The sequence below is a fragment of the Myodes glareolus genome, chromosome 2 (assembly GCF_982192425.1).
Source record: "Myodes glareolus chromosome 2, mMyoGla1.1, whole genome shotgun sequence".
Taxonomy (NCBI): Eukaryota; Metazoa; Chordata; class Mammalia; order Rodentia; family Cricetidae; genus Myodes; species Myodes glareolus.
This window is the reverse complement of record NC_142027.1, coordinates 62,896,141-62,923,750: the sequence shown is the minus strand read 5'-3', so window position 1 is coordinate 62,923,750 and position 27,610 is coordinate 62,896,141. Positions and strand designations below refer to the sequence as shown.

The following is a 27,610-nucleotide window of genomic DNA, read 5'->3' as shown; positions in this document are numbered from 1 at the left end:
ATTCACTTGCAGAGAGCAAAAGTAAAGGCTAAACAGAACTGGAATGAGATTCAAGGTGTCCTTCAAAAGAAAATGTCACTTCAAAGAGCACTTTTTCTGTTTTGGAAACAGACAGTTACTTCCTTATATGTTCTTTTGGTGGAAGTGTACAACAGCAGGAGAGAGAAAGAGAGACAGAGAGAGAGAGAGAGAGAGAGAGAGAGAGAGAGAGAGAGAGAAGAGAGAGAGAGAGAGGTGAGGGAGGGGGAGGAGAAAGAATATGATCACAGATGAGAGAGAAGTCTAGCTTTCTTTCAGGACTTTTGCTAGAGAAGTTCAAGAATTAAGTAAATTGCTTGACAATGTTCCCGGTGCTATAATACCTCATCAATGTGTGCCTCAGTTGTCCCTTTACAGAAAGTAACAAAATGGCCTTACACTGATACAGAAATTAAGCCATTCTTGAAACAAGAATTCCCATGGTACACTAGAAGAAAATTAGAGTCTCTACAGAAATTCCTCTATTTTCTACTGAATTGTTGCTTTTTAGAAGGAAAGTGATCCAGAGCAAATGTTTCATGGGTTTTTCCTCTTGGAAAATGTTGTGAACTCTCTTTTTTTTTTTTTTTTTTTTTTTTTTTTTTGAGACAGCATTTATCTGTGTAACCGCCCCAGGTGTTCTGGAACTCGCTCTGTAGATCAGACTGGCCTGAACTCATAGAGATCTGCCTGTCTTTGCCTCCCGAGTGCTGGGTTTAAAGGCATGCGCCACCACCGCCCAGCTTGTATTATTCTTTCTGCCTACTTTTCTGCAAACACATAAGGTGTGCAGATATCTGTTTCCTGTTATAAAAAGAGAAGTTATGGCAATTTTATGTCTTATAAAGTTATGTTTATTGGAGTGAAAAAATAATGAAAATCATTACTGATTTGCAGCACCCCCTCCCAAACCCAGCAACAGTAGCGACAACATAAAAGCAGCAACTGGAAAGAACATTTTGAATTTGTTAGGAGACTCTAGTCCTTTGCCCCTAAACATCTGTGATAAAAGAACCAGGACCTCTTATAAATTCTTCAGGCGAAGTGTCTTTCCCACATCTTCAGAACAGGTGTCTTTTTTATTATACCTTATCTCTTCCCTGAAGGACGAAAGGACCACTTGTTGGGAGCTGTAAACCCAAAGGCTGTTTGATGTCTTGCTGGGGAGGTTGTAATTAATATTCTGGCTTTCCAGAGGGTTGGGATGGTTCCCACAGGGTTCTGGGACTCTGTATAAAAACACGAGGCCTCCTCCTAACACTCTTTACAGCTAACGAACATGGGGATGCTATATAACTTAAGCTATAAGGGAAGTGAGGCGGTTTTACTTAGAACTCTACAAATTTAACGTTTACTTTTATTTCATAATTTCCGAGTTTGAAGACCTTTTTCCTATTAAACTTATCAGGTAAATAGTTAATAAGGTAATTATTTGCATCTCTGAATTGATGCTTGGGGTTGGAAAAAGAAACTGAAGCAATTATCTGGAGATAAGGTATTACTGTTCCCAGGCCCTTTGCTTTGTGTCAGTGACTGGAACTTGGATAAGGCCCGGGGGAGAGAATGGACTTTTCTTTCTGTGGCAGTTGGTTAGACTTTCATTTCTCTTGTTTATTGAAGGCAAACATGCCTCTTGAACCATCGCTGTCTCTCCTCTGCAGAGCTCTTACGCTCACTGGCAGACTAGAAGCAAGTTAAACGGAACACGCATCTGCAGCTCAAACAACGACGGCATGGCGCTTTGAAGGTGGAAGTAGCATGGTGTCGGCCATGGGTCATCAGGACACAGCCGGACAATGTGGACCACTTTCTTCAAACTACGAGTCTTCTGCTGTCTGTTTGCAGTGCTAATGGTGGTGGCGCTGGTCGTCAATGTGACTCAGGTGGAGGTGAGTGCTCAGATCGGAGGTCATCAAGCAGCTTAGGACAGTTGCAGCTTTCCATTGCTGTGGCATGTGATCATCTCTAGCATCCGTCTGCTGTGACAGTCACTGAGGACACAGGCGTGAAGAAAGGATGCCTCGCCTGTGGGGGAAAATACAGAGAATATTTATTTACGATGCTTAGACTAGATAGAGTGTGTCATATTCTGAAGCCTTTTGTTTGATTTACAAAGAAAGGAGGTTCATTTAGTGCACGAATATTAGAAATTTTTGGATTGGGGAGATTTATTTATTTTAGATAGAGTCTCACTAGGTAGCCCAAGCTGACCTCAAGCTCAGAGATCTGTCTTTCTCTATCTCTTTGGTTTTTTTTTTTTTTTTTTTGACAGGGTTTCTCTGTGGTGTAGCTCAGGCTGCCCTGAAATTTGTTTCGTAGATCAGGCTGGCCTTGAATTCACAGAGATCCTCTTGCCTCTGTCTATTAAGTGCTGGGACTGAAGGCGTGTGCCACCACAGCCCTGCCTCCTCTCTTGAGTGCTGGAATTAAAGAATGTACCAGCACACTGGACTTGGATTTGGGAATTTTTCATAGAAGTCACTGACTGAAATATTCGTAATTCAAAAATCTTGAAGTCATTATGTGTGCCTAAACCTGAATGAACACACCAAAATTTAAGTTTGGACTTTGGCGTATTTCAGATTCTGGTGTTCTGGATTACTACCGTATTAGGTTTCCACTGTTTATTTTATTTTATTATTATTCCTTAGATGGCTGTTTGTTTCCTAAGGAGAGACAGAAATGTGGTTCTGAGTGAGAGGGGAGGTACGTAAACTGGGAGGAGCAGGGTGAGTGGAAACCGTCTCAGAGTATATTGCATACTAAATTTTAAACAGATTTTAAAATCTGTTTTCAGTAAAAAAAAAATGTTACCCACAATCATAAGTATTCATCATAGTTGGGGGCTGGAGAAGTGGCTCAGAGGTTAAGAGCATTGGCTGCTCTTTCAAAGGTCTTGAGTACAGTTCTCAGCAACCACATGGTGGCTCACAACCATCTGTAATGAGATCTGGCGCCCTCTTCTGGCCTGCAGGCAATCATGCAGGCAGAACACTGTATACCTAATAATAAATAAATTTTTAAAAAAAACGTAATTGGGGAATGTAGTAATGATGACTGGCAGTGCTTGTGAAAGTGCTGGAAAGAAAAGGAAGGAAGCTGGAGGCCTCCCCTCCCCTACTTAGCCACAACTAAAGGCTGCCTCTACTGGCTGTAGGCAGTACCCATCTGGTCAGCTTGACCCCATTAACTCCGGTTTTTGCATCCCATACAGTAAAACCATAGCTTCTAAGATCTAGACTACAGAAACTGCTCGAACCAGCATTGCAGCTGACATTGGGGTGGTGTTGGTGGGGGCATCAGAGCAAAAGCCAAATCACCAGCAGCTCTTCTCTTCCCATGGGGACCAAGGAGAGTGGCTACTTCATGGCTACTTTAGAGTAAGGAAGGTGGGGCTTCCTGCAGGAGGGGATTACACAGCCTGGCCACAGGCTGAAGGACAGTTGCAGGGGAGGAACTGATGAATCTGCCTTTGTAAAAAAAATTACAACATTGTTTGACCAATAGCTTATGCATGTTTCTAGCAAACTTGTACATCTTAAGTTAACCCATTTCTATTAATCCGTGAATCACCACAAATCTGTGTCCTGCTGGTAAGGTTCTGACTGGCACCTGATGTCTTTCTCTTTTGGCAACTACTTAGCATCTCCTAGATTCTACCTACTCTCTCTATACCTCTGTTCAGATTTCTCGCCTGGCTTTGCTCTGATAAGCAATTGGCCAAAAAAACTTGTGTCTGTGCTACTGGGATTATATTTAGAAAGTGATCTCCTGTGCCAATGCGTTCAAGTGTACTTCTCACTTTCTTTTCTATAAGGTTCGGTGTGGTTGGTTTAATGTTGAGGTCTTTGAACCATTTGGACTTGAGTTTTGTGAATGGTGATAAATATGGATCTATTTTCATTCTTCTACATGTTGATATCCTGTTATGACAGCACTGTTTGTTAAATATGCTTTCTTTTTTCCATTTGATATTTTTTTACTTCTTTATCAAAAATCAGGTGTTCGAAGGTATTTGAATTGATGACTGTCTTCGATTTGGTTCCATTGGTCCTCCCGTCTGTTTTTTTTTTCTTTTCTTATTGATTTTTATTGAGCTCTACATTTTTCTCTGCTCCCCTCCCTGCCTCTCCCCTTCCCCCTTCAACCCTTTCCCAAGGTCCCCATGCTCCCAATTTACTCAGGAGATCTTGTCTTTTTTTACTTCCCATGTAGATTAGATCTATGTAAGTATCTCTTAGTGTCCTCACTGTTGTCTAAGTTCTCTGGGATTGTGGTTTGTAGGCTGGTTTTCTTTGATTTATGTTTAAAAACCACCTGTGAGTGAGTACATGTGATAATTGTCTTTCTGTGTCTGGGTTACCCCACTCAAAATAATGTTTTCTAGCTCCATCCATGTCTATTTTTATGCCAGTACCAGGCTGTTTTCAGCCTGTAGTAGAGTTTGAAGTCAGGGATTGTGATGCCTTCAGAAGTTCCTTCATTGTACAGGATTGTTTTGGCTGTCCTGGATTTTTTTGCTTTTCCATATAAAGATGAGTATTATTCTTTCGAGGTCTGTGAAGAATTTTGCTGGAATTTTGATGAGTATTGCATTGAATCTGTAGATTGCTTTTGGTAAAACTGCCTTTTTTTTTTTTTTGTTCTACCTACAAAGAGAATGGGAGATCTTTCCATTTTCTGGTGTCTTCTTCAATTTCTTTCTTCCAGAATTTAAAGTTCTTGTCTTACAGGCCTTCCACTTGTTTGGTTAGAGTTACCCTGAGATATTTTATGTTATTTGTGGCTATTTTGAAGGGTACTGTTTCTCTGAATCCTTTCTCAGCCCATTTATCATCCATGTAGAGAAGGGCTACTGATTTTTTTGAGTTAATCTTGTATCCTGCTACATTACTGAAGGTGTTTAGAAGTTCCTTGGTTAATTTTTTGGGATCACTTATGTAAACTATCATATCATCAGCAAATAGTGAGAGTTTGACCTCTTTTTCGGTTTGTATCTTCTTGATCTCCTTTTGTTGTCTTATTGCTCTAGCTAGAACCTCAAGTGCTATATTGAATAGATATGGAGAGTGAACATCTTTGTCTTGTTCCTGATTTCAGTGGGATCGCTTTTGAGTTTCTTTCCATTTAGTTTGATGTTGACTGTTGGCTTGTTGTGCATTACTTTTATTATGTTAGGTCTATTCCTTATATTTCTACTCTTTCCAAGATCTTTATTATGAAGGGTACTTGTATTTTGTCGAAGACTTTTTCAGTATCTAATGAGATGAACATGTGGGTTTTTTTTTTCAGTTTGTTTATATGGTGGATTACATTGACAGATTTTTGTATGTTGAACTATCCCTGCATCTCTGGGATAAAGTCGATTTGATCATGGTGGATGACTTTTCCAATGTGTTCTTGGATTCTGTGTCCCAATATTATTTAGAGTATTTTTGCATCAATGTTCATGAGTGAAATTGGTCTGTAATTCTCTTTCTTAGTAATGTCTTTGTATGGTTTTGGTATTAGGGTAATTGTAGCCTCATAAAAAGAGTTTGGCAATGTTCCTTCTGTTTCTGTTGTGTGGAACAATTTGGGGAGTATTGGTACCAGTTCTTTGAAAATCTTGTAGTATTCTGAGCTGAAACCATCTGGTCCTGGGCATTTTTTTTTTTTGTTGGGAGTCTTTTGATGACTGTTTCTATTTCTTCAGCACTTATAGCTCTATTTAATTTGCTTGTCTGGTCTTTAAGTTTTACAGTTCTGTGGAGTACTGGTTTTCAAAGTATGACCTGATGATTCTCTGGATTTTCTCAGTGTCTGTTGTTATGTCCCCTTTTTCATTTCTGATTTTGTTAATTTGAATAGTCTCTCTTTGCCTTTTGGTTAGTTTGGATAAAGGTTTGCCTATTTTGTTGATTTTCTTGAAGAACTAACTCTTTGTCTCATTGATTCTTTGTTTTGTTATCTTTGTTTCTATTTTGTTGATTTCAACTCTCAATATGATTATTTCCTGCTGTCTAGTCCTCCTAGGTGAATTCGCTTCTTTTTGTTCTAGAGTTTTCAGGTGTTCTGTTAACTCACTAGTGTGGAATTATTCCAGTTTCTTTATGTAGGCATTTAGTGTTATGAACTTTCCTCTTAACACTGCTTTCCTTGTGTCTCATAAATTTGGGTATGTTGCATGGTTATTTTCATTGAGTTTTAGGAAGTCTTTAATTTTCTTTTATTTCTTCCTTGACCCATTGATGATTCAGTTAAGCATGGATTAATTTCCATATGTTTGTGGGCTTTCTGAAATTAGTATTGTTATTGAATTCTAATTTTAAGCCAGGGTGATTAGGTAAGATACATGGGTTATTCCAAGTTTTTTGTTTCTGTTGAGGTTTTCTTTGTTAACTAGTATGTGGTCAATTTTTGAGAAGGTTCCATGAGATACTGAGAAGAAAATACTGTATTATGTTTGGATGGGATGTTCTATAGAGGTCTGTCAAGTCTATTTGATTCATAACATCTGTTAGTTCCCTTATTTCTCTGTTAAGTTTCTGTCTGGCAGACCTGTCCAGTGGTGAGAGTGGGATGTTGAAGTCTCCCCTATTAGTGTGTGGGGTTTAATATATGATTTAATCTTTAGTAGTGTTTCTTTTGTACATGAGGATGCCCTTGTGTTTGGGGCATAGATGTCCTCTTGATGGATTTTTCCTGTGACAAATATGAAATGTCCTTCTTTGTCTCTTTTGATTGACTTTATTTGAAGTCTCTTTTGTTAGATATTAGGATAACTATATCAGCTTGTTTCTTAGGTCTATTTGATTGGAATTTTTTCCCCCATCCCTTTACTTTGAGGTGATATCTGTCTTTGAGTTTGAGGTGTGTTTCTTGTATCCAGCAGAAGGATGGATTCTGTTTTCTTATTCAATCTGTTAGCCTGTGTCTTTTTACAGGTGAGCAGAGTCCATTTATATTAAGGGATATTAGTGACCAGTTCCTGTTATTTAGTTTTCATTGTTGATTATGTTAATTTGTGTGTATTTTCCTTTCTTTGGGGTTTGCTGCTGTGAGATTATCTATTTTCTGTGTAGTTAATTTCTTTGCATTGGAGTTTTCCTTCTAGTACTTTGTGTAGGGCTGGGTTTGTGGCTAGGTATCGGTTAAATCTGGTTTTGTCATGGAATATCTTGTTTTCTCTATCTATGGTGATTGAACATTTTACTCGGTATAGTAGTCTGGGCTGGCATCCATTGTCTCTTAATGTCTGCATAACGCTTGACCATGACCTTCTTGCTTTCATTGTTTCCACTGAGAAGTCAGGTGTAATTCTGATAGGTCTGCCTATCTATGTTACTTAGCCTTTTTCCTTTGCAGCTCTTAATATTTTTTCTTTTTTTCTGTATGTTTATTGTTTTGATTATTATATGGCAAGGGGACTTTTTGATTCAGTCTGTTTGGTGTTTTGTAAGCTTTTCATGTCTTCATATACATATCTTTCTTTACATTGGGAAAGTTTTCTTCTATAATTTTGTTGAATATATTTTCTGTGCTTTTGAGTTGGACTTCTTCTATATCGGTTATTCTTAGGTTTGGTCTTTTCATGGTGTTTCATATTTCCTGGATATTTTGTTAGATTTAATGTTTTCTTTGACTGATGAGTCTGTTTTCTTTATTGTATCTTCAGTGTTTGAGATTCTCTCTCCGATCTCTTGTATTCTGCTGTTCATGCTTGCATTTGTGAATTCTGATTGTTTTTTCATATTTTCCATTTTCAGAATTCCCTCAGTTTGTGTTTTCTTTATTGTCTCTATTTTGGTTTTCAAGGCTTGAATCGTTTCTTTTATGTGTTTGATTGCTTTTTCTTTGTTTTCTTTAAGGGATTTGTTGATTTCTTCCAATTTTATGTTTGTCTTTTCCTCCATTTCTTAGAGGGAATTTTTAATTTCCTCTTTAAGGGTCTCAAACAGTTTCCTAAAGTTGTTTTTTTAGGCCATTTTCTTCTGCGTCATCTATATTGGGTTGTTCAGGTCTTGCTGTTGTAGAGCCACTCATTTTTGCTGGTGTTGTGTTGCTCTTTGTGGTGCTGAGTGTGTTCTTCCTTACCTGGTCTACGCATCTTTTTCTCCTATTGCGGCTGTGTCTCTGGTGATCAATCTTCCAGGTGACAGTGGAGCCAAGGCTCAGATGGTTGCTTCTCGTGATATAGTCAGGACCATGGATCCAGTCACTTCGTTGTCACTAGGTGTTCCTGGAGGTTGCTTGGCACTCCTGGGTGTCTCTCTGCAATTCCAGAGGTCTTTCAGGTCTGCTCCCATGGAGGTCCCTGGCTCAGCTGGTCCCGCAGAGGTTCCTGACTTGGGCCTGCTCCCTAAGGCAGTCTTTCCCTTGTACCTGCTCCTGTGAAGTTTGCTTACTTGGGCCTGTTCTGGTGGAGGTCACTGGCTCAGGCCTTGTCTGGTGGAGGTCACTGGCTTGATCCTGTTCCTGTAGATATTCCTGGCTTGGGCCTGGTTCTGCAGAGGTCTCTGGATGGGGCCTGTTTCCTTGGCAGTTGTAACATGAGAGGGCTGGCTTGTTTGGAGTTTTTATCCTGCCCTGTTCCCCTAGCCTGTTTAGCCCCAAAGAAAATAATACAGAGATTTCTTTAAGTTATAAAGCTGATTGTCCCGTTAGGTCAGGCTTCTTACTGGCTAACTCTCACATCTTGATTAACCCATTTTTCTGATCTATTTTAGCCATGTGGCTTAGTACCTTTTCCAGCTGGGGCAGATCACATCCTGCTGCTTCAGTGATCTGGATAGGAGTGGGAGGAATCAACTTCCTCCTCCCTAGAATTCCTCCTGCTCTCCTTGCATCATTTCCACTTCCTGTCTGGTTTTCCCACCTACACCTCCTGCCTGGCCAATCAGCGTTTATTTAAAATATGATTGACAGAATACAGACAACTCTCCCACACCAGGCAGTAGCTCCCTGGTACCTGCTGGTGAGTCTGTCTTGGATACTTTAGTATGACTGAAGGGCAGGGAACATGACTCCCTTAGCTTCTCACAAATGCTTGAGAGAATCTAGCCCTCTTCCAGACTTCCTCTGCTGAACACATATATGACCAAATTTATGGAGCAGTTTCTACAGAAAAGGTGGTAGCCAGCCATTTTATTTTGTTGCTTGTAGTGATTTTTAGGATGCAAGTCTTAGATGAGCAAGGGATTTCTTTGCTTATTCACAGGTTAGCACAAGAATTTCTTTCTTTCTTTCTTTCTTTCTTTCTTTCTTTCTTTCTTTCTTTCTTTCTTTCTCTCTTGCTTATTTATTTGTTATGTATAGTGTTCTGCCTGCATGTACGCCTGTAGGCCAGAAAAGGGCACCAGATCTGATTTCAGATGGTTGTGAGCCAACATGTGGTTGCTGGGAATTGAACTCAGGATCTCTGGAAGAATAGCCAGTGTTCTTAATTGCTAAGCCACCTCTCCAGCCCAGCACAAGAATTTCTAGAGGCTAAGCCATAGGCCTTTTCATTTCTTCAGTTGTTGTGTAGCAGAACACCAACTCTCATTATAAAACGGACAGAGTCCTCCATAATTTTTGCAGGTCATTGAGTACTTTGAAGAATACAAAGTGATTCTGTTCAATATTAATATCTTGAAGATTAAGTATAACATCTAGGAACTGATCTCTTTTATTTGCTTACACTGTTCTCATCTTTTGCTGTAGGCAAGGCAGTGTCGGCGCCATATTGACAATTCCTTGCACCTGAAAGCTGTCAGTTATAAATATCCATCTAGGTATTTTGATAACATAACACAGAACTTGTGATACATTTTGATTATTTTAAGTCTCTCTCTCTCTCTCTCTCTCTCTCTCTCTCTCTCTCTCTCTCTGTGTGTGTATGTATGTGTGTGTGTGTGTGTGTGTGTGTGTGTGTGAGCGAATGTGTGTAGTGTGAATGCTACTTGCCACAGATTGCATATTGATATCAGAAGACAACATAGGATTTTGGTCCTCACCCTCTACTTTGTTTGAAGCAGGGTCTCTTTGTTGTTCTTCACTAGGTACACCAGTCTAGCTGGCCTGTGGCTGTCTGAGGAGTCTCTTGTCTCACCTCCCATCTCACCGTAGGAGTGCTGGGATATCGGACGCTTGCTACTGCATCTGGCTTTGCATGGGTTCTGGGGATTCCAATTTAGCTTTTCAAACTTGTGTGGCAAGAGCCGTCTCCCCAGCCCCAGGGAATGGAAGTGTACATGTCAGTGGGACTAAGCCCACTTGTGCAACCACTCCACTGTCTCTGGAAATTCATTTTTGTTGGCTGAAATTCTGGATCTGTTAAATAATTATCCTCCTCTCCCTCAGCTTGTCTTCTAATTATCAGTTTCCTGTCTCTATGAATTTCGTGAGTCTAGATGCTGCACATGATAGGATCATATACTGTTTTGCGACTGATTTATTTCTATTAGTGTAAAGTTTTCAAGATTCATCTATGTTGTAGCATGAACCACTTTTTTCATTTCTGGATTGGATCTCATTCTACAGTCCAACCTATCATGACACTCACTATATGCCCAATGCGGCTTCAATCTCTTGGCAATCCTTTGGCCTCAGGCTCTCAAATGCTGGGATTACGCCTGTGAAGCACCATGCTCCATTAACCTTTGCTTCTTAGTTGAAATGTTTAGACTCTTTATATTTAGTGTATTTGTTGAGAGGATCACGGTTACACCATTTGTCATTCATATTCGTCTTATTTCCTTCCCTTTTTCTGCTTTGTTTCACATTGAGAAATTATTTTAATCTGTTTTATATTTTGGGGGATTCTTAGTAATAAGTCTGTTATTTTTAGTAATTCTTTTAGGGCTTACAGTATATATATTTAATCTCACACCCTGTGATCAGATGGTATTCTACCACTTGTAGTATGAGCACCTTGCCACAATGGATGTTCATTTCTTCTCTGTGATTTTTGTGCTGTTGACATATACTTTACCTCTGCATATTACACACACCCCTGTTGTTTAAAACGTGTTTCACATCGTCTTTAAGAATAATATAAACCTGGTATCGTGTATGTAGCACATGTATATAACACATGTATGTAGCACATGTATGTTGCACATGACTTTGCATTTTAGTAGCACTAGGTCTTGTTTGCGGATCTGTATTTCAGTCTCAGAATAGTTTCTTTCTTTTGAATTGTCTTTGGCATTTCTTGTGATGCAGGTTTGTTGGCGATAAATGTGTTCACCTTTGGGAGATTTGCAAAAAATATCCTATATAGCCCTTAAAAATATTTACTACAGCTTTGGCTTTAGCGTAGTTTTAGGACTATAGAAAAATTACACTGAAAGTAGAATTCTCAGGTTGCCCTTCCTCGTCCCAGTTTCCTATTACTAAAATATGACAGAAGTGGATTGCTTTTATTTTGTATTTTTATCTTCCCCGAACAGTCTCTCAGCCACATCTGCTCTACAACATCAGCTTCGTGGCTGTTTGACTCCATTGCATAGCCCTGCCATAGTTTATGTAGCATCCAACTGATGAATTTTGTCTCTAAGGGCAGTGCAGTCGTCAGGGTTCTCTAGAGGAAAAGAGGTGATGGACTGAGTGGATATACATTATATATCATATATATGTTATATAATATATACATATGATGTATACGATATATACTCTCCATTAGTTCACCAACACGGTGTATTTTCTTCCTGTTTCTATGGGAAATAAAGCTCACCTAGGTTCCCAAGGTGGCAGAGAAGAAGCAAAGCGCATGTTTTTTCTGACTGGGAATCCCGTGCTCTTTATTGTTGATGCCACTTCCTTTATCAGAACTAGGGCATGTAACCATCATGAGACGTAGGCAGCCTCATTGCTCAGATGCTGAAGCCGAAACTCAGTGGCTTGGAAAGTTCCTGTTAATCTGGTCTTATGTCTCTACCTTTCCCTATCTGGGACTTATAGTTCCTCTCCTCACATATTCTTAATGCTTTCCATTTGAAAAATGAAAAATTCTTTGCTCTCTGTGGCCCCAGGGTCTTTGGACTGTCTATTCCTTTTCTCTGCCACTTTTGCGTGGTAACTTATGCTCTTCCTTCAGCCTGAACTTAAACATCCCTGTCTTGTGACTCAAATTCGATTTTACGTGGTTCCATTGCCTCTGTGTTAGTTTGGATCTCAAATGATTTCCAACAGCTCATTCTTTGGTTCAAGTCTTCATCCAAATGCATTGGTACTTCCTGCAAATGATTATGCCTAGGGGATTCTGAACTTATCTACAGAGTGACCGGGTGCTAAACTCATAACATAATTTGCAATGGGGAGGTAGTGGGCCTAGTTGGAGCTATTGGGTCACAGACTGGGGAGAGCCAGTGTAGCAGATGTGAAGTAGCCTCGTTCTTCCTGTGGTGTGCCTACCACCATGCTCCTCTGCTTTCCCACAAGTGTGCCCTGAAACCTCTGAAAGTGTGAGTTGATTTTCTCAGGTATTTTCTCACAGTGACAGAAAGCTGACAAGCACACCTCTGTGTGCTTCCACGTCACCACACAGGACTTACAAACTGTGTTGCCAGATGTATCTCCTCATCTGTCTGCCCCAGTCATCTCCAAGGAACGTAGGACATCACTCCTAATTTGTAAACCCAGGACCAGCTCCTGCTGAGTAGTCTGGCCTCTTGGAATAGGCGGGCATACTGCAGGTTATTGGAACCTCAGCCACTTCTGCGGGTTTTACCTGTTTTTGCCTGTTTCACTCTTGCGCGCTTTCCTACTTAACATCTGCAGCCACTGGGGAATAGAATGCACTAAGAATGTTTTTATGTATATCAGGAAGAGACTCTCCCAGCAGTGAATTGCTTGATAATGGCCTTGACATTGGCTTTATATTGCTACGGCCTTCTTCATGTACTTTGCAGTAAAACCCTGGGCTTGCCCACATTACCGGAAGGTACTGGAGGACAGGAATTAGCTGTGCTCCCCACCAGATCACCTCATGCCAGGTGGCATTCGAGTGTATGAGGAGCCAAACTAAATAACTGAGAACTAAATAACTGTCTTGGCAGCTGATAACATTTTAAGACTCAACAACTTGCTCCATTCCCAGCCAAAAGCTTGCGCTCAGAGGAAAATACCATTGTTGCTGTGGTAGTCTGGTTTTTTTTTTTTTTTGTGTGTGTGTGTGTGTGGTTTTATTTTTTTAAAAAATTTTTCTCTTACACATTATATCTCAACTGAAGTTTCCCCTCCCTCCACTCCTTTCAGTTCCTTCCCCCAGTTCCCTTCCTGCCCTCTCCCCCAGTTTATTTTTTTTAATATTTAACTTTATTTTATGTGTATTTGGTGAAGGTGCCAGATTCCCTGGAACTGGAGTTATAGACAGTTGTGAGCTGCCATGTGGGTGCTGGGGATTGAACCCAGGTCCTCAAGGAGAGCAGCCAGTGATCTTGACCGCTGAGCCATCTCTCCAGCCCCTCCCCAGTTTCATCCCTCCTATGTTTCCTTTCAGAAAAAGGAGTAGGCCTCCCAGAGATATCACCGAACACGGCACAACAAGTTACAGTTAGACCAGGAACAAACCCTCATCACGGGTAGACAAGACAACCTAGTAAAAGGAAAAGGGTCCCAAGAGCAGGCAAAAGAGTCAGAGACACCCCTACTTCCCACTCTTAGGAGTCCTGCAAGAACACCCAACTACATAACCATAACTTATATGCAGAGCCTTATCAGGTCTGTGATTGTCACTTCAGTCTGTGGGCCCCTGTGGGCCCTGCTTAGTTGATTTTGTGGGCTTTGTTATTGTGGTATCCTTGTTCCCTTTGGCTACTACACTTCTTTCTCCCTGACTTTTGTGGGATTCCCCTGGCTCTCCCTAGTGTTGGGTTATGGACCTCTGCGTCTGCTCTCATCAGTTGCTGGATGAAACCTTCTGATGACAATTGGGCTAGGCACCGATCTATGAGTATAGCAGAATGTCATTAGGTATCATCTCATTGATATTTTTTCCAATCATGTTTGATTCTATCCTGGGTCTCTGGGCTGTCCAGACTCTGGTGTCTGGCCATTTAGGCCGTGTTAGGCATTGGCTCCCTCTTGTGTGAGTCTCAAGTTGGACCAGTTATTGGTTGGCCGCTCCCACAGTTCTGTGCTAACTTCACCCCAGCACATCTTGCTGGCAGGACAGACTGTAGGTTTTGTGGATGGGTTGAAGTCCCAGTTTCATTACTGGAAGCCTTGCCTGGTCATAGAAGAAGGCCCTTGCAGGCTCTGTATTCCCCATTACTGGGAGTCTTTGCTAGGGTAACTCCCGTGGATTCCAGGGAGTTTCTGCTGTATTAGGTTTCCATCCCCCATCCCTAGAAGCCCTCAATTCCAGTCTTCTCTCCTAATACTCTCTCCCTCCACCCCACCCCCGCCTAATCCCTCCTGTTCCCATTCTCACCTGCCCCCAGTGTTTGTTTCTCATGGTTGTAGGGGTAATGAGTTCAAACTCAAGGTCCCACGCCAATTCAGAGCCAGATGAGAGCCCTCTTCTACCTTGCAGTGGGTCACCTTCTCACCGTCCACACGGAGTAGAAAGCTTCTCCTCCTTCTCCCTTTCTTTTTTGAGACAAGATTCAAACTGTAGCCCCAAAGAGCTTGGAAGTTGCATCAATCCTTCTGCCTAATCCCCCAGGGTTCTGAGCTACAAAGCATGGGCCACCATGCCCAGCCTTTTCTCTGTTCTTGTGAAGCCTCTGATGCCATTGTGAGAATCTGTTCCACTCACTTCATTTGACCCCAGCTTCCTTTCAAAAGACTCATCTGTGAACCATCGCTTTGAGATTTGGGCATCAGTGTGTAAGTTGGGGACCATACCTGACCCTGTAGGAACAAATTTTGATGGCTTCAGGCCTTCCTGTCCCCAAATCGCCCTACCCCTTCATTCTTGTTATTTTCCTTTTATCCAGAATGGCTTTTGATGTGTGCGAAGCTGTACATTACAGTTTATTAGGCTTTAGTAACAAGCAGGATTTTTGAATTTCCTAAATTCAGTGACAGACCAGGGAAATTACCATTGGCCTAGAAGAAATCATTCAAAATACGATATCCAACTGAGATCTAAGGTATATGACTACCAAGAGTTGCCGTACCCTCTGAGAAATGTAGGTTTCTCTTAAGTACGTCGATTCATGTTTCTCTAGGAATGAAATGGATGTAAGGAGGGAGTCTCTGGGTCTAGCTGGTAGAGCTGGCGACAGGTGTGGTGGGGTAGCTCTGTCGTTCCTGTTTCTACACCGTGCCCTGCACTGTAATGTGTGACCATTGGAAGGCACTTAACTGCCCTGCATCAGTTTCCTGATTTACAGGTATGAATGATAAAGTGTCCTCAGTGGATCTGCCTAGCACACTGAAAACACCCCAACAGATACTGCGTGCTGCACAGGATGGCACAGTTGGTCAAGCTGGCAATGCTGAGATTCGTGTACCCGAGGCTTGGCATCAGCAAATAGTTTATAGTTTATAGCTACCATTTCCCAGTTATTGTACAACTGGCTTTCCAGAGTTGATTAGTGGAAGCAGATGGTCTTTCTCTTTGATGCGTGCTTGCTTCTGGAATTATTACAACTTTTTTGTTATTTTTAAGTTGACACATCATATCTCCATGTTAATGAGACCAATGGGATTAGACATGAGATCTTTTTCTTTCCTTTTTTGCTGTTTGAAAATAGATCTCATTCTGTAGCCCAGACTGGCCCAGGACTCACTGTCTAGCTCAGGGTGATCCTCCTGCCTTACCTTCTCAAGCGCTGGATTACACATGTATATCACCAGGCCTGGAACAGTGAGATCTCACTGGTGAGATGATGCTTATCTTTAAAGAATGTGCCCTTTGTTTTCAGTTGTGCCATGATTTTCATTCTCTCATTGCTTCTGATCTCTTTAACTTTGATGTACTCTGGTGTTTACTTGGAGTGCACAAGACCTTGGATTTGTGTTTAGAATTTTTCCTAAATTTGGTATTTTTTTTAAGGAGAGAAATCTTTATTTTCTTGCTTCACAAATAAATCTTAGCCGAATTGGTTGCTTTTTGGTGATTCGTCAAAGAGGCCGAATCCCTTGTTTTCATCTACCTCTGCGGCCGCTTCTTTTGCAGTTTTGTTGGGGCTGTGCTAGCAGAGGTAACTGCGCAGTGGTCCCGACCATGTTTACAGAAGGTCTTCGCACCCCCGTTAATGTAGTCTAGAAACTCTCTCACAGACGCGCCCACAGGTTTGCCTCCTAAGCGGTTCCAGATGCTCAAGTTGACAGTCAATGTTAAGCTCGTCAGCACTTGGAAATCTGCTACCAGTTTTCCCAGAAAAGGCCAACCCCATTCGCTCCTCCCCACTGATGGTCGCACAGGGTACTGATGTCATAGTATGTGGACATGTAGGGGCAGGACTGTGAATACTGTCTGTTATGTCAACTGTTTTGGAGTTGTGGGTGCTGTCCTTGCCGTCCACCTGCTGGGATGTCAGTCTGAAGGTGAAGAGGGAGATGTCCAGTCTTGTGGCTTTGTTGGCTCCTACTTTCTCTTCAGTCTTGATCAGTTGTGAATTTCTTGGAATTCAGTGTTTTCTTTCTTTCTTTTTTTTGTGGTCATGGTTAGACCTGGACACAAGAGCTTCTTTTCCCACCCTCTCACCCCAGTAGTCAAATGTGGAAGCACTAACCTTCAGTGTGATGACATTCGGGGTGAAACACTGTGGAGAAAGTAAGATTTATAGTTTTTTTTTGTGAGGGGCCCTTACGAGATTAATGTTCTTCTAGGGAGAGGAAAAGAGAGAAGTTAAGGAAAGGCTGTGTCCATAAACTGGCCTTTTATAAGTTGTAAAGAGGAAAATTTCCAGGAACTAACCAAGCCCACCCTCTGATCTCAGACAGCTTCCAGAGTCTGAGACATCGTGTTAGTACAGAAGCAGCTCACGATGGCAGAGTTCTTCTTGGTCCAGACTTTAACATTCCCTGGGGCAGTGGTGCCAGTCCACGTGGCACTGGGTACCTTGTTGGCCAGCAGCACATTCCTGCTTTCAGTGAGACTCTTCATGGTCAATCTGATGAGAGCATGGCCATTGCTGTTGTAAGTGCTTTTTGTTCCAGTCCTCTGCACAGCGTACAAATGACATGTCTATTAAAACTCTTCCGAGCATCTACCCCATAGCTGTGAATATTGGGGTGTTTCAGTCTACGTGGTGGGAACAAGTTTTGTTCCTGGCCTCATGTGAACTTGGGTTAGTGTTCTCCATCATGCCTTTATGCAACCTCTGGTATTACAGTTTCTTTTTCATTTTTTTGTTTCTTTGCTTTTTATCTTTTGTTTTTTTGAGACAGGGTTTCTTTGTGTAGCAGCCATGGCTGTCCTGGAACTTGCTTTGTAGATCAGGCTTGTCTCAAACTCAGAGATCTGCCTACCTTTGCTTCCCGAGGGCTGGAATTAAAGACTGTGCACTACCACTACCCAGTAGTATTACAGGTTCTTAAATGTGCTCATCAGTACTCTGCACGACACATTTTCTCTTTCTGAAGTTATTACTATATCCTGCAATTTGTCTTAAAGTGTGTGTATGTATGTGTGCATGTGTTAGCATGTGTGCTTGAGGTCAGAGAACATCTTTTGGGAGTCAGTCTTCTTCTTTGCTTTGTGGCAGGATGTCACTGTTTTGTGTATCCCAGGCTAGCTGACTGATAAGCTTTTGGCAGATTTTTTTTTCTATCTCCATCTCCCATCTCACCATGGTGAATTTGCTGTTGCTATCACTACATCTTGCTTTTTTTTTTTTTTGTGAATCCTGGGGATCAAACTCAGGGTCTTCAGGCTTGTATGGAAAGTGACTTTTTTTTTAACCCACTGATCCATCTCCCCAACCCCTGCTTGACTGTTTGATGCAATACTCTTCAATTCCATCTCTTTTGCTTAGGCGATTGCATCCTTTTTCACCCCTTCCTGTGCTTCAGCCTGGAACCTCTCAAGGGAATAAATGGAAGGAAGTTGCTTCAGATGGGGGAGCTCAGCCTGTTAACTGTTTCCTGCAGACTGTTGGGGATGCGAGAGAAATAATACTGCAGGAGAGCAAAGGGCATAGAACACAGAAGGGTCACATAGACCCTGGGTAGGAAGGGTGCCCTTCCCTTGTGGGTAATCTTGTTATTTTATTACTGCTGATGTAGTGGGAGCCACATGCCTTCCTCTCATGGGAGAGGGCAAGATGCCGCAATGGTGGCAGAGGTCTTTGCTACAGATGAGTGAGTTGTTAGGGAATTCTTGCTTGCGGATCAGGCAGAGGGTGGAAAGGTGGAAGGAGGATGGAATCCAGAAGGTTTATGTATAGGAGACTGGAGAGAGGATGCAGGATGGAGCCCAGCCTGCAGGCCCACGGAAAGGAGCAGATTTTAGCTCCATAATGTGGCTGTGTTTATGCCCATGTTAGTTTTAACTACATCAAAGAGCATGAGTGTAATAATGGAGGAAAAAAGACAATCTGTAGCTCTCGGATAGGCGAGGAAGGGAGGGGAGGGAGGGAGAGATCAAGAGAGAGATGGGGGGGACAAGCAGACTGTTAAAAAGTGTTCGGAAAAGTCCCTTTTAGTCCTGATGCATTCTTGGAAACTTCTGGACTGAATGCCAGTTAGCAGCTCTGTTGTCCGCATGAATAGCCCCAGTGATAGTGAGGAAGGGGGGGTGGCAGCAACCAGTGGTGAAAGACAGTTCCCATCTTGGAGACAGTAAGTGAGTCTTATTGGAGTGGGTAGACTCTTCTATTGAAAGAAGAGGTCTCTGTGTCCCACATGAGAGAACTGCTGTGAATTTCAACTGCTGCTGTGTATTGTGGTCAGTGTGCAGTGATAGGGCAAAGGCTCTGAAGCTTGGCAGCCTCCCATCCTTAATCCATTCCCTCCCTCCCTCCCTATCTCCTTCCCTCCCTCCCTCCCTCCATCCGTTCATCCCTCCCTCCCTCTCTTCTTTCCTTCCATGTTCCTTCCTTCCTGGATTTCCTTCCTCCCTCCCTCCCTCCCTCCCTTCCTCCCTCCCTCCCTCCTTCCCTCCCTTCCTTCCTTCTCTTTGTTTTCTCCTTCCAACCCTTCCTCCCTCCCTTCCCCTCTCTTTCTTTTCTTTCTCCCTCCCTCCCTCTCTGTCTGTCTATCTCTTTCTTTCTTTCTTTCTTTCTTTCTTTCTTTCTTTCTTTCTTTTTTGAGTCAGGGTTTTTCTCTGTAACTGTCCTGGCTCTTCTAGAATTCACTCTGTAGACTAGGCTGACCTTGAACTCACTGAGATCTGCCTGCCTCTGCTTCCCAAGTGCTAGGATTAAAGGCATGCTCCACCAGTCCTGGCTAATTCTTTTAATTTCTTATTAGCTTCCAAAGAATTAGTTTTTATTATGGTAGTTTTGAAATGATATTTGATTAGGTTATTTCCTTCTCTCCTTACTTCTCCATTCCCGCCTGTCCATTGGTCCCTTACTCCACACTAGGCTTCCATCCCCAGCATCTCTTGCTCTCTTGTGGTCCTCTGTGTGGTTTCAGAGTCTAGATCCACTCTCACAACCCCTTATTTACATACATGAAAATGCTAAAAGTTCAGACGTGCATTTGAGAGAGAATATGTGAGTTTTGTCTTTCTGAGACTGGGTTACCTCCCTTAATATATTTCATCTATTTTCATCTAATATAGTTGCATCTATTTTCAGCAAATTTATTTCTTTTTAAGATTTATTTTATTTTTAAAATTATGTGTCTATTCTGCATGCATCTGTGTATATGTGTATGTGAGTCCAGGTGCCGTGGAGACCAGAGGTATTGGATTCCCCTGGAACTGAAGTTACAGGCGGGGGTAGCGAGCTGCCCATTGTGGGGTTCTGGGAATTGAACTTGGATCGTGGAAGAGCAGTAAGCAGTCTTAACTGTTGAGTCATTTTTTCTGCTGCAAATTCATTTTTCTTACTAGTCAAGTAAACTTTTATTGTATGTATTTTCTATATTTTCATTTTCCATCCGTCAGTTGGTGGGCACGATGGATGTCTGTCTAGTTCCAGTTCCTTGCTGTTGTGGACAGTGTAGCAGCTAATATGGCAGGATATAAGTCTCTTTTGTATGTGCCCCAGAGTGGTGTAGCTGGTCATTTGATCTTTTTTTTTTTTTTAATGTTGAGGAATCTCCATACAGATTTCCGTAACAGTTGCATTGGTTTGCATTCCCACTGGTGGTGCACAGGGGTCCCTTCCCCGCCCCCCACATCCTTGCCAGCATTTGCTGTCATTTGTTTTCTGATTACAGCCTCTCTGACTGCGTGAGACGGAGTCTCAAAGTAGCTTTAATCTGCATTTCCTTAATGGCGAAGGATGTTGAACATTAAAGAAAAAAAATGGCTATTTGTGTTTCTTATTTATTTTTTCTTCTTTTTCTTTGGCTCATTTCATTAGCCCACTTACTTTGTGCGGTAGCTCTGTGCGTTTGGTGTTCAATTTTTACTGTTCTTTATATATTCTATATATCAGCTTCATGTCTGAGGTATAGATGTCAAAGATTTTCTCCCATCCAGTATGGAAGCTGTTCTATCTGCTGATAGCTTCCTTCGCTGTGCAGAAAGTTTTCAATTCCATGTGATCCCATTTGTTGATTCTTGGAACCGGTTCCCACACCTTCTTGCCTATACCAATAACTTCAAGTGTATTACCTATATTTTTCAGTGTTTCAAGTTTTAAATGACTATCTTTGATTGACTTTGAGTTGATTTCTGTTCAGGGTTGAGATGTGGATCTAAATTCATTCTTCTGCTGGTCTGTATCCAGCTTAGCTAGCACCATTTGTTGAAGAGACTGTCTTTTTCCCAAGTGACTGTTCTTCATGCCTCTGTCAAAAATTAAGTGATCGTAGCTATATAGGTTTGCTTTGGGTCCTCAGACCCATTCCATTGGACTGCGTGTCTGTTTTTGTCACTGTCGCTGTGCAGTGTCGTGAGGTTAGGTATTGTGATCCTCCAGTTGTGTTCTTTCTGTGTAGGACTGCTTTGACGACGTGTAGTATAATACCAATATGTTGGGACTTTTGACTGCAAGTAAAGACATTTGATTCAAAGCAGCTGTAATACTAGAGAATGCTATCCACTTGGAAGTTTGTAGACAGGCTGAATATCATTCTGTTGTGACCAAGGTCTTTCCGTTGCTTAGTGTTGCTCTCTTTTGAGTGTCGGTTCTTATCTGTGGCATCCTCCCTTGTGGGTAGATGGGTTGATGCTGTTTAAGCAATGGAGTAGTTACTTCTTTGTTCATGTCTAGGTAACAAAAATGTTATTCTTTAGAAATGGCCTTAAAAGGATCATTATTTCCTGGAAGAGGTTACTTGCATTTTTTTTTCATTTGCAAGGAAAATTTAGCAGTTTAGCAGTTACTAGGAGAGGACTATGATGTTATCAGGGTACTTTATTAGTTGCTACTGTAGAATTTGACACATGTGTCAATCAAGGCTCCATCCAGCAGCTTCCTCCTGTCCTCATACCCATTGCTCAATGTAGGACTACCCCTTCATCAGCCAGGTCTGCCTTAGAGCTAAGGTCATCAAATGGCTTTGCTTTTATTCACCACTTAAGAAGTTAAGTGGTGGGGGTTGGAGAGATGGCTCAGAGGTTAAGAGCACTGCCTGCTCTTCCAGAGGTCCTGAGTTCAACTCCCAGCAACCACATGGTGACTCACAGCCATCTGTAATGAGATCTGGTGCCCTCTTCTGGCCTGCAGGCATACATACAGACAGAAAACTGTATAGATAATAAATAAATAAATCTTTTTTTTTTTTTAAGAAGTTAAATGGTGGTGGGCAGGTACCCAGTGCATGATGGATGAAAGGGTTTGGCTCTTAATGTCAAAAAGGTGACAGACCTGAAGCTATCTTTGTTACTGGTTTGGAAGAGAGCTGCCACCTGTGAAAAGAAAACAAATTGTTTTTATTCGTTCTTTTAATTTTATTTTTGCGACAGGATCTCGCTGTGTTGCTCATGGTACCCTCTAATTTGCCTATGTTAGCCATCCAAGGCTAGCCATCCAAGGGCTGGGATTATAGGCATGCAAAACTGTACAGGTGGGCTGTACAGTTTTGCATGTACAGCCCATGCAAAATCCTACCCCTACATATGGAAGAAAGTCGGGTGGCTTAGCACTAAGTGACTGGTAACTCCTCCGCTTGGTTGCAGTGACCTGCCAGCAGATCTTGGGTAAACAACTACCCATGGAATGAGAGGCACACCAAGACAGGAAGCAGGTAAAGGGATAGGAAGAATAGGTGTACACTATGAGCATGAAATGCATGATTTGGCCCCTCTTAGTGTCTCAGCAGCTAGGAAGGAAAGCGAGGCAGAAACCTTTCCTGAAAGGCATTCTATAGTGAGGGTGAGTTTTCAGTGTCACTTTTGGTTTTTCCCCATGACACTTTTTTTTATTATATATTTTTTATTATTTAAAACATAAATACCGTTTGAATGTATTCTTCCCCTCCACCAAGTCCTTTCAGATCCTCTTCCCCTCCCGCCCACCCAACTTTTGAATTCTTTCTCAACTTAAAACAAACAAAAACCCAATACTACAACAAAACCTTCCAAAACCAAGAAAACTACAACCACAAAGGAAACAAACCCAAAACATCAAAAAACTGAAACTCCATAAAACTGTAGCCAAATAAAAGGACACAAAAAGACTGTGGAGTCCATTGTATGTTGTTCACCTCTTCCTGAACATGAGGCCTGTCCTGGAGTGGTTGATATGGCATACTCAGTGTCACTCCTGGAGAAAACTGATTTTCCCTCTCCCAGCTGGTACAAGTGACAGTTCAGCTGTTAACCTTTACCCTAGTGGCTAGGTTTCCATTCATGAGTTCATTTCATTTCATCCAGTATTAAAAATATAATAAGATATATATATATATATTTATATATAAAGATAAAGTATAATAAGATAAAACAAAAACCATCACATAAAAGTTGAACAAGACAAACCAACAAACAGAAGGAAAAGATTCCAAGATAAGAAACAAGATTCAAAGACCCACTAGTTCAAACTGTCAGGAATCCCATAAAAACTCAAAGGTGGAAGTCCTAGTGTACATAGAGGACTTTAGGGGCAGACCTGTGCATGCAACTTCAGCCTCTGTGAGTTCATACGAGCTTTGCTCATGTTGATTTAGAAGACCTTGTTCTCTTGGTGTCCTCCATCTGCTTTGGCTCTTATACTCTTTCTGCTTCTTCTTCCATGGGCTTCCCTGGCTGTGAGGGGAGGGAGTTGATGGAGACATCCCAACTAGAGCACACAGCTTCAAGGACTCTTTCTCTCTGCAAAATGGCTTTGGTTTCCATTTACTGTGGGAGGAAGCCTCTCTGAGGATAGCTGAAGAAGACCCTGATCTATAGGAATTTAGTAAAATACATGAGCAGTTATTTTACCACTGCACTTTTTTTTCTCTTTTAGACTAGTATTATTTGATTTTTTCCCTAGTCCCTGGGCTATCTAGTTTCTGGTTCTTGGTCTCAAAGCAGTGATGGGTATGGGCTCCATCTTGTGGAGTGGGCCTTAAGTCAAATCAGACATTGATTGGTTACTCCCACAGGCTTTGTGCCACCATTGTCCTAGCGTATCTTGCAGGCTGGACAGCATTGCAGATAAAGAGTTTGTGGCAGGCACGGTGTTTATGTTTCTCTTTTGAGAATATGTAGACTGAGCTCCTGTATCAAAGATGCTAGAAGTAGGGGTGAAGGCTCTGTGTAGGCATTACCTCAACTTCTCTACCTTCAGTGAGGTGTATAGGTGTTATCGTCAGCAGCAGGGCCTTGCTCCTGTTTTGTGGAGAGGAACCTACTGTCTTGGTGACAGCCTGGGTTGTTTGGGGATTTCCATGGGACCCCTTTGACCTACAACTCAATTAGATGTAACCCAGTCCCAGTACTGGGAGCTTTGATGGTAAGAGATGACCAGTTGGGAGTCTGTCTCCCCTAATAGTTAGTGATTTCATTTAGTTCGCTTTCATTTATGTACATGTTTTAGAAAATTTCTACTATATTAGGTTTCTGTACTACCCCTAAAATGCCCTTTAATTTTAGCTGCCTCTTTCTTTATGCTCTCCCACCAGCCCAACCCCCTCCACTTACTCCTCTCAGTCCAGTCCTACCCACCCACCCATAACTATCTGTCCTATTTCCCATTCCTAACAATATCTGTCTGTTTCCTGCAGTCCCTTACTCTATACCTACATTCTGTGAGTCAACAGATTGCGACATGGTTATCATCACTTCATGGCTAATATCCAAATACAAGCAAATACATACCATATCCATCTCTCGGAGTTGGGGATACCTCACTCAGAATGATTTTTTTTTCTAGCTCCATCCGTTTGCCTGGAAATTTTATGATGTCATTTTTTAATGTCTGAGTAATACTCTTTTGGGTAAATGTACCATATTTTCTTTATTCATTCTTCTGTTGAGGGACATCTAGGCTGTTTCCAATATCTGGTTATTATGCATAGAGAAGTAATGAACATGGTTGAGCAAGTGTCTCTGTGGTAGGGTGAAGCGTCCTTTGGGTGTATGCCCAAGAGTGGTGTAGCTGGATCTTGAGGTAGATTGAACCCCATCTTACTGAGGAACCACCATACTATTTCCATAGCGGTGATCTAGGTTTACACTCCTCCCATCAGTGGATGAGTGTCCCTCTTAGTCCACATCTTCACCAACATGAGCTGTCACTTATGTTATTGATTTGCATTTTCCTGATGATTAAGGATGTTCAACATTTATTTAAGTGTTTCTTAGTCATTTGAGATTTCTCTGTTGAGAATTCTCTGTTTAGAACTGTACCCCATTTTGGATATTAGACCAATATTATGTCTTGATTTTTCCATTTCTAAAAGTCACAATTTAAAATTTTCTGTTCTGTAAATCTCCATTTAACAATGATCCTATAGAAATTGCAGCCTGTCTCCTGAGAAGGAGAGCATCAGCTTTTCATAGGAGCGTTTTCTCTCTTTTGATTTCTTAAGTGCCAATAATCACAAAAATGTCTGGTTTCTCTTCATTATATACTTGGATTGTTGAATGTGTTATCACTTTGACTCCTCCTCATCAAGAAGTCTTTGAGGCTTCTTAAAGAGTGAAAATTCTCCTCCCCACCCAAGTAATCATAATTTGACATTTCTTTGATCAATATGAAGTGCTTTCACTTCCCAGGGTATGAAGAATTCTTTGGCTGGAAGTTATAAAGCTGCCCATCTGACAGGGGAATGGCAGAGGTTGTGAGTCATCTCCTGGAGTTTCTGCATCTACCGTCAGGAGGGTCCCACCGCCCTATGGTGTCATCACACACAGTCACTGGACACTGTTTACATGCTTCCTCCAGCCTGTCTCCCCTGTGTGAAACTCGACATCAGTTCTGTGATCCAAATGTCACACTTGGCCTTGACTACCTTCAGTCGGCATGTCCGGTGGCTATGTCTAGCATCTTCCTCCTCTTTGGCTGTGATGGCAGAACTGCACCTCTTATTTCCATCCTTTATCTGTTCAGTTCAGTGTTTAGTGTTTGCCCTCAAGTTTGCCACACACATAGAACTGCTCTCTCCTGTAGCTTGTGTTAATTCTGTTGTCCACCCATTCACATGTGACTGTACAAAGTGCAGAGAATCAAATACATTGTTTCTGCTATCACTTTGAACAAATTATCATCTCTCAGATCAGTTAAATATAAGAAAAAAGGGTAACGCAGGAGGATCGTGTGAGCCCAGCAGCCTGAGCAGTGTATTGAAACTTCCCATCAAAGATAAAACAAGCGGCTGGAGATGCCCAGTGGTTAAAAGCACTTGCTGCTGCTCCAGAGAATCTGAGCTCTGTCCCAGAACCCACATCAGGTGGCTCACAACCACTTGTAACTCCAACTCCGGGGGTTCTGACAACCTCTGGACTTCTGGGCACCTGAACACCACTACAAAATACATACACCCCCACCTACTCACCCCCATCCACACACACTGGACTACATCTTTAAAAAAAATCTCAAATAAAACAGGAGAAAACATTTTTGCTTTACATTCACAATCCCTTCTCTCATCTTTTTTTTTTTTATTAGATTCACACTTCTGATTTGTGTAATTTTATTTCTTCCTGTAAAACTTCACTGTAACATTTCTTTCTTGACAGATCTATTGGTAACACCTTTCTTTTTTTAAAAACATTTCTTTTATTTTGAAATAATAATTACATCATTTTCCTCTTCTCTTTCGTCCCTCCAAACCCTCCCGTATACGACTCATTGCTCTCTTTCAAATTCATGGCCTCCTTTTTCGTTCCTCTCTGTTACACCACACACACACACACACACACTCCTGAATGCATAAGTACAGTCCACTCAGTCCATATACTGTTACTTGTATGTATGTTTTCAGGACTTATTCCTTCGGGAAGACTGTTTCTTCTGCTCATGGCATTCCTTAGTTGCCTGCAGTTCCTTATGTAGGGGTAACACCTTCCTTTAACTTCACTTTTTATTTGTCTGAGAACGTATTTCTACTGCACTTTTGAAGAATAGTTTGATAGATTTCATAATTCCAGGTTGATCTTATTCATCTTATTCCTTTAAGCATCTCCTTCCACTCTCATTTCTCTAGTTCTTTTGAGAAGTTGCAGACAATGATTATCTTTACCTCTTTAACATTAAGATGATTTTTCTTTTGTCCCCTCTTAAGACTTTTAAATTGTGTGGTTTGAATATAATCAACCAGCTGTAGTTGGGTGGTTGTCCCCTCAGCTCCCTGAGCTGTGGTTTGGTGTCTGGCATTCATTTGTGTGAGTTCTGGGTCACCATTGCTTCAGATACTTCTTCTGTTTGCCTCTATCCTTCTGGAATTCTCAGACCCCCACCCCCACTCAGCCCACATCTCTTGGGTGTTCTTGAACTTCAGTTAGAAATGTTCCTTTCGAATTTAAAAAGAAAAAACACCCCAAGTCAGGGCAAGCCATAGATCTCAGCAACTACCACAGGTGGGGAAGGAAAATAAAATAGAAAAAAAGCCTTGCTGTGTAAGTATGCATGGAGGTCACACACATGGCAAACACGCAGTCATATGACAGGGAGTAGGGCTTTAGAGGAAGGGCAAGGAAGCTCAGACTCTCAGAAAAAGCACATCTAGGTTCTTGTAGCATCTGGAAGAAAGAAACAGAAGAATGAGAGCAGAAAGGCAAAGTTGTACCTTTCTGAGTTAGAAGGTGGACAGAGTCTACTGAGTTTCCCGGCTGCTGGGCTTGTAGGGACCATGCCTGGGACGAAGAAGGAAAAGTATGGTGTCTTGTAGGAAGAAGGCTGCTTAGCCCCGAAATAATCATACAGAAACTGTGTTATTTAAATCAGTGCTTGACTCATTAGCTCTAGCTTCTTATTGGCTAACTCTTACATATTAATTTAACCCATTTCTATTAAGCTGTATATCACCACGAGGCTGTGGCTTACTGGGCTGTCTGGCTCCTGTGGGGCTACATGTCTTCTCTATGACCCCACTCTTCTTTCTCCCAACATTCTGTTTAGTTTCCCCTGCCTAGCTCTGTTCTACCCTATCAGGCCAAGCCAGTTTCTTTATTCATTAACCAATACAA

The 27,610-nt window shown here is 41.7% G+C and overlaps 1 protein-coding gene across 9 annotated transcripts in view; it reads left to right on the top strand.

The window, feature by feature from the left end:
• Positions 1-27,610, top strand: part of Nxpe3 (neurexophilin and PC-esterase domain family member 3) — a 55,016-nt gene that overhangs the window by 4,984 nt on the left and 22,422 nt on the right. For 5 of the 9 annotated variants that reach the window (XM_048454286.3, XM_048454284.3, XM_085685533.2 and 2 more), the window contains one exon: positions 1,680-1,907. In XM_048454286.3, coding sequence (XP_048310243.1) covers positions 1,815-1,907 — 93 coding nt within the window. In that variant the 5' untranslated portion in view covers positions 1,680-1,814. Of the gene's footprint in view, positions 1-1,271; positions 1,427-1,638; positions 1,908-27,610 lie in introns of those variants that run through there. The other 4 variants (XM_048454285.3, XM_085685529.2, XM_085685532.2 and 1 more) reach the window with 3 other exon arrangements.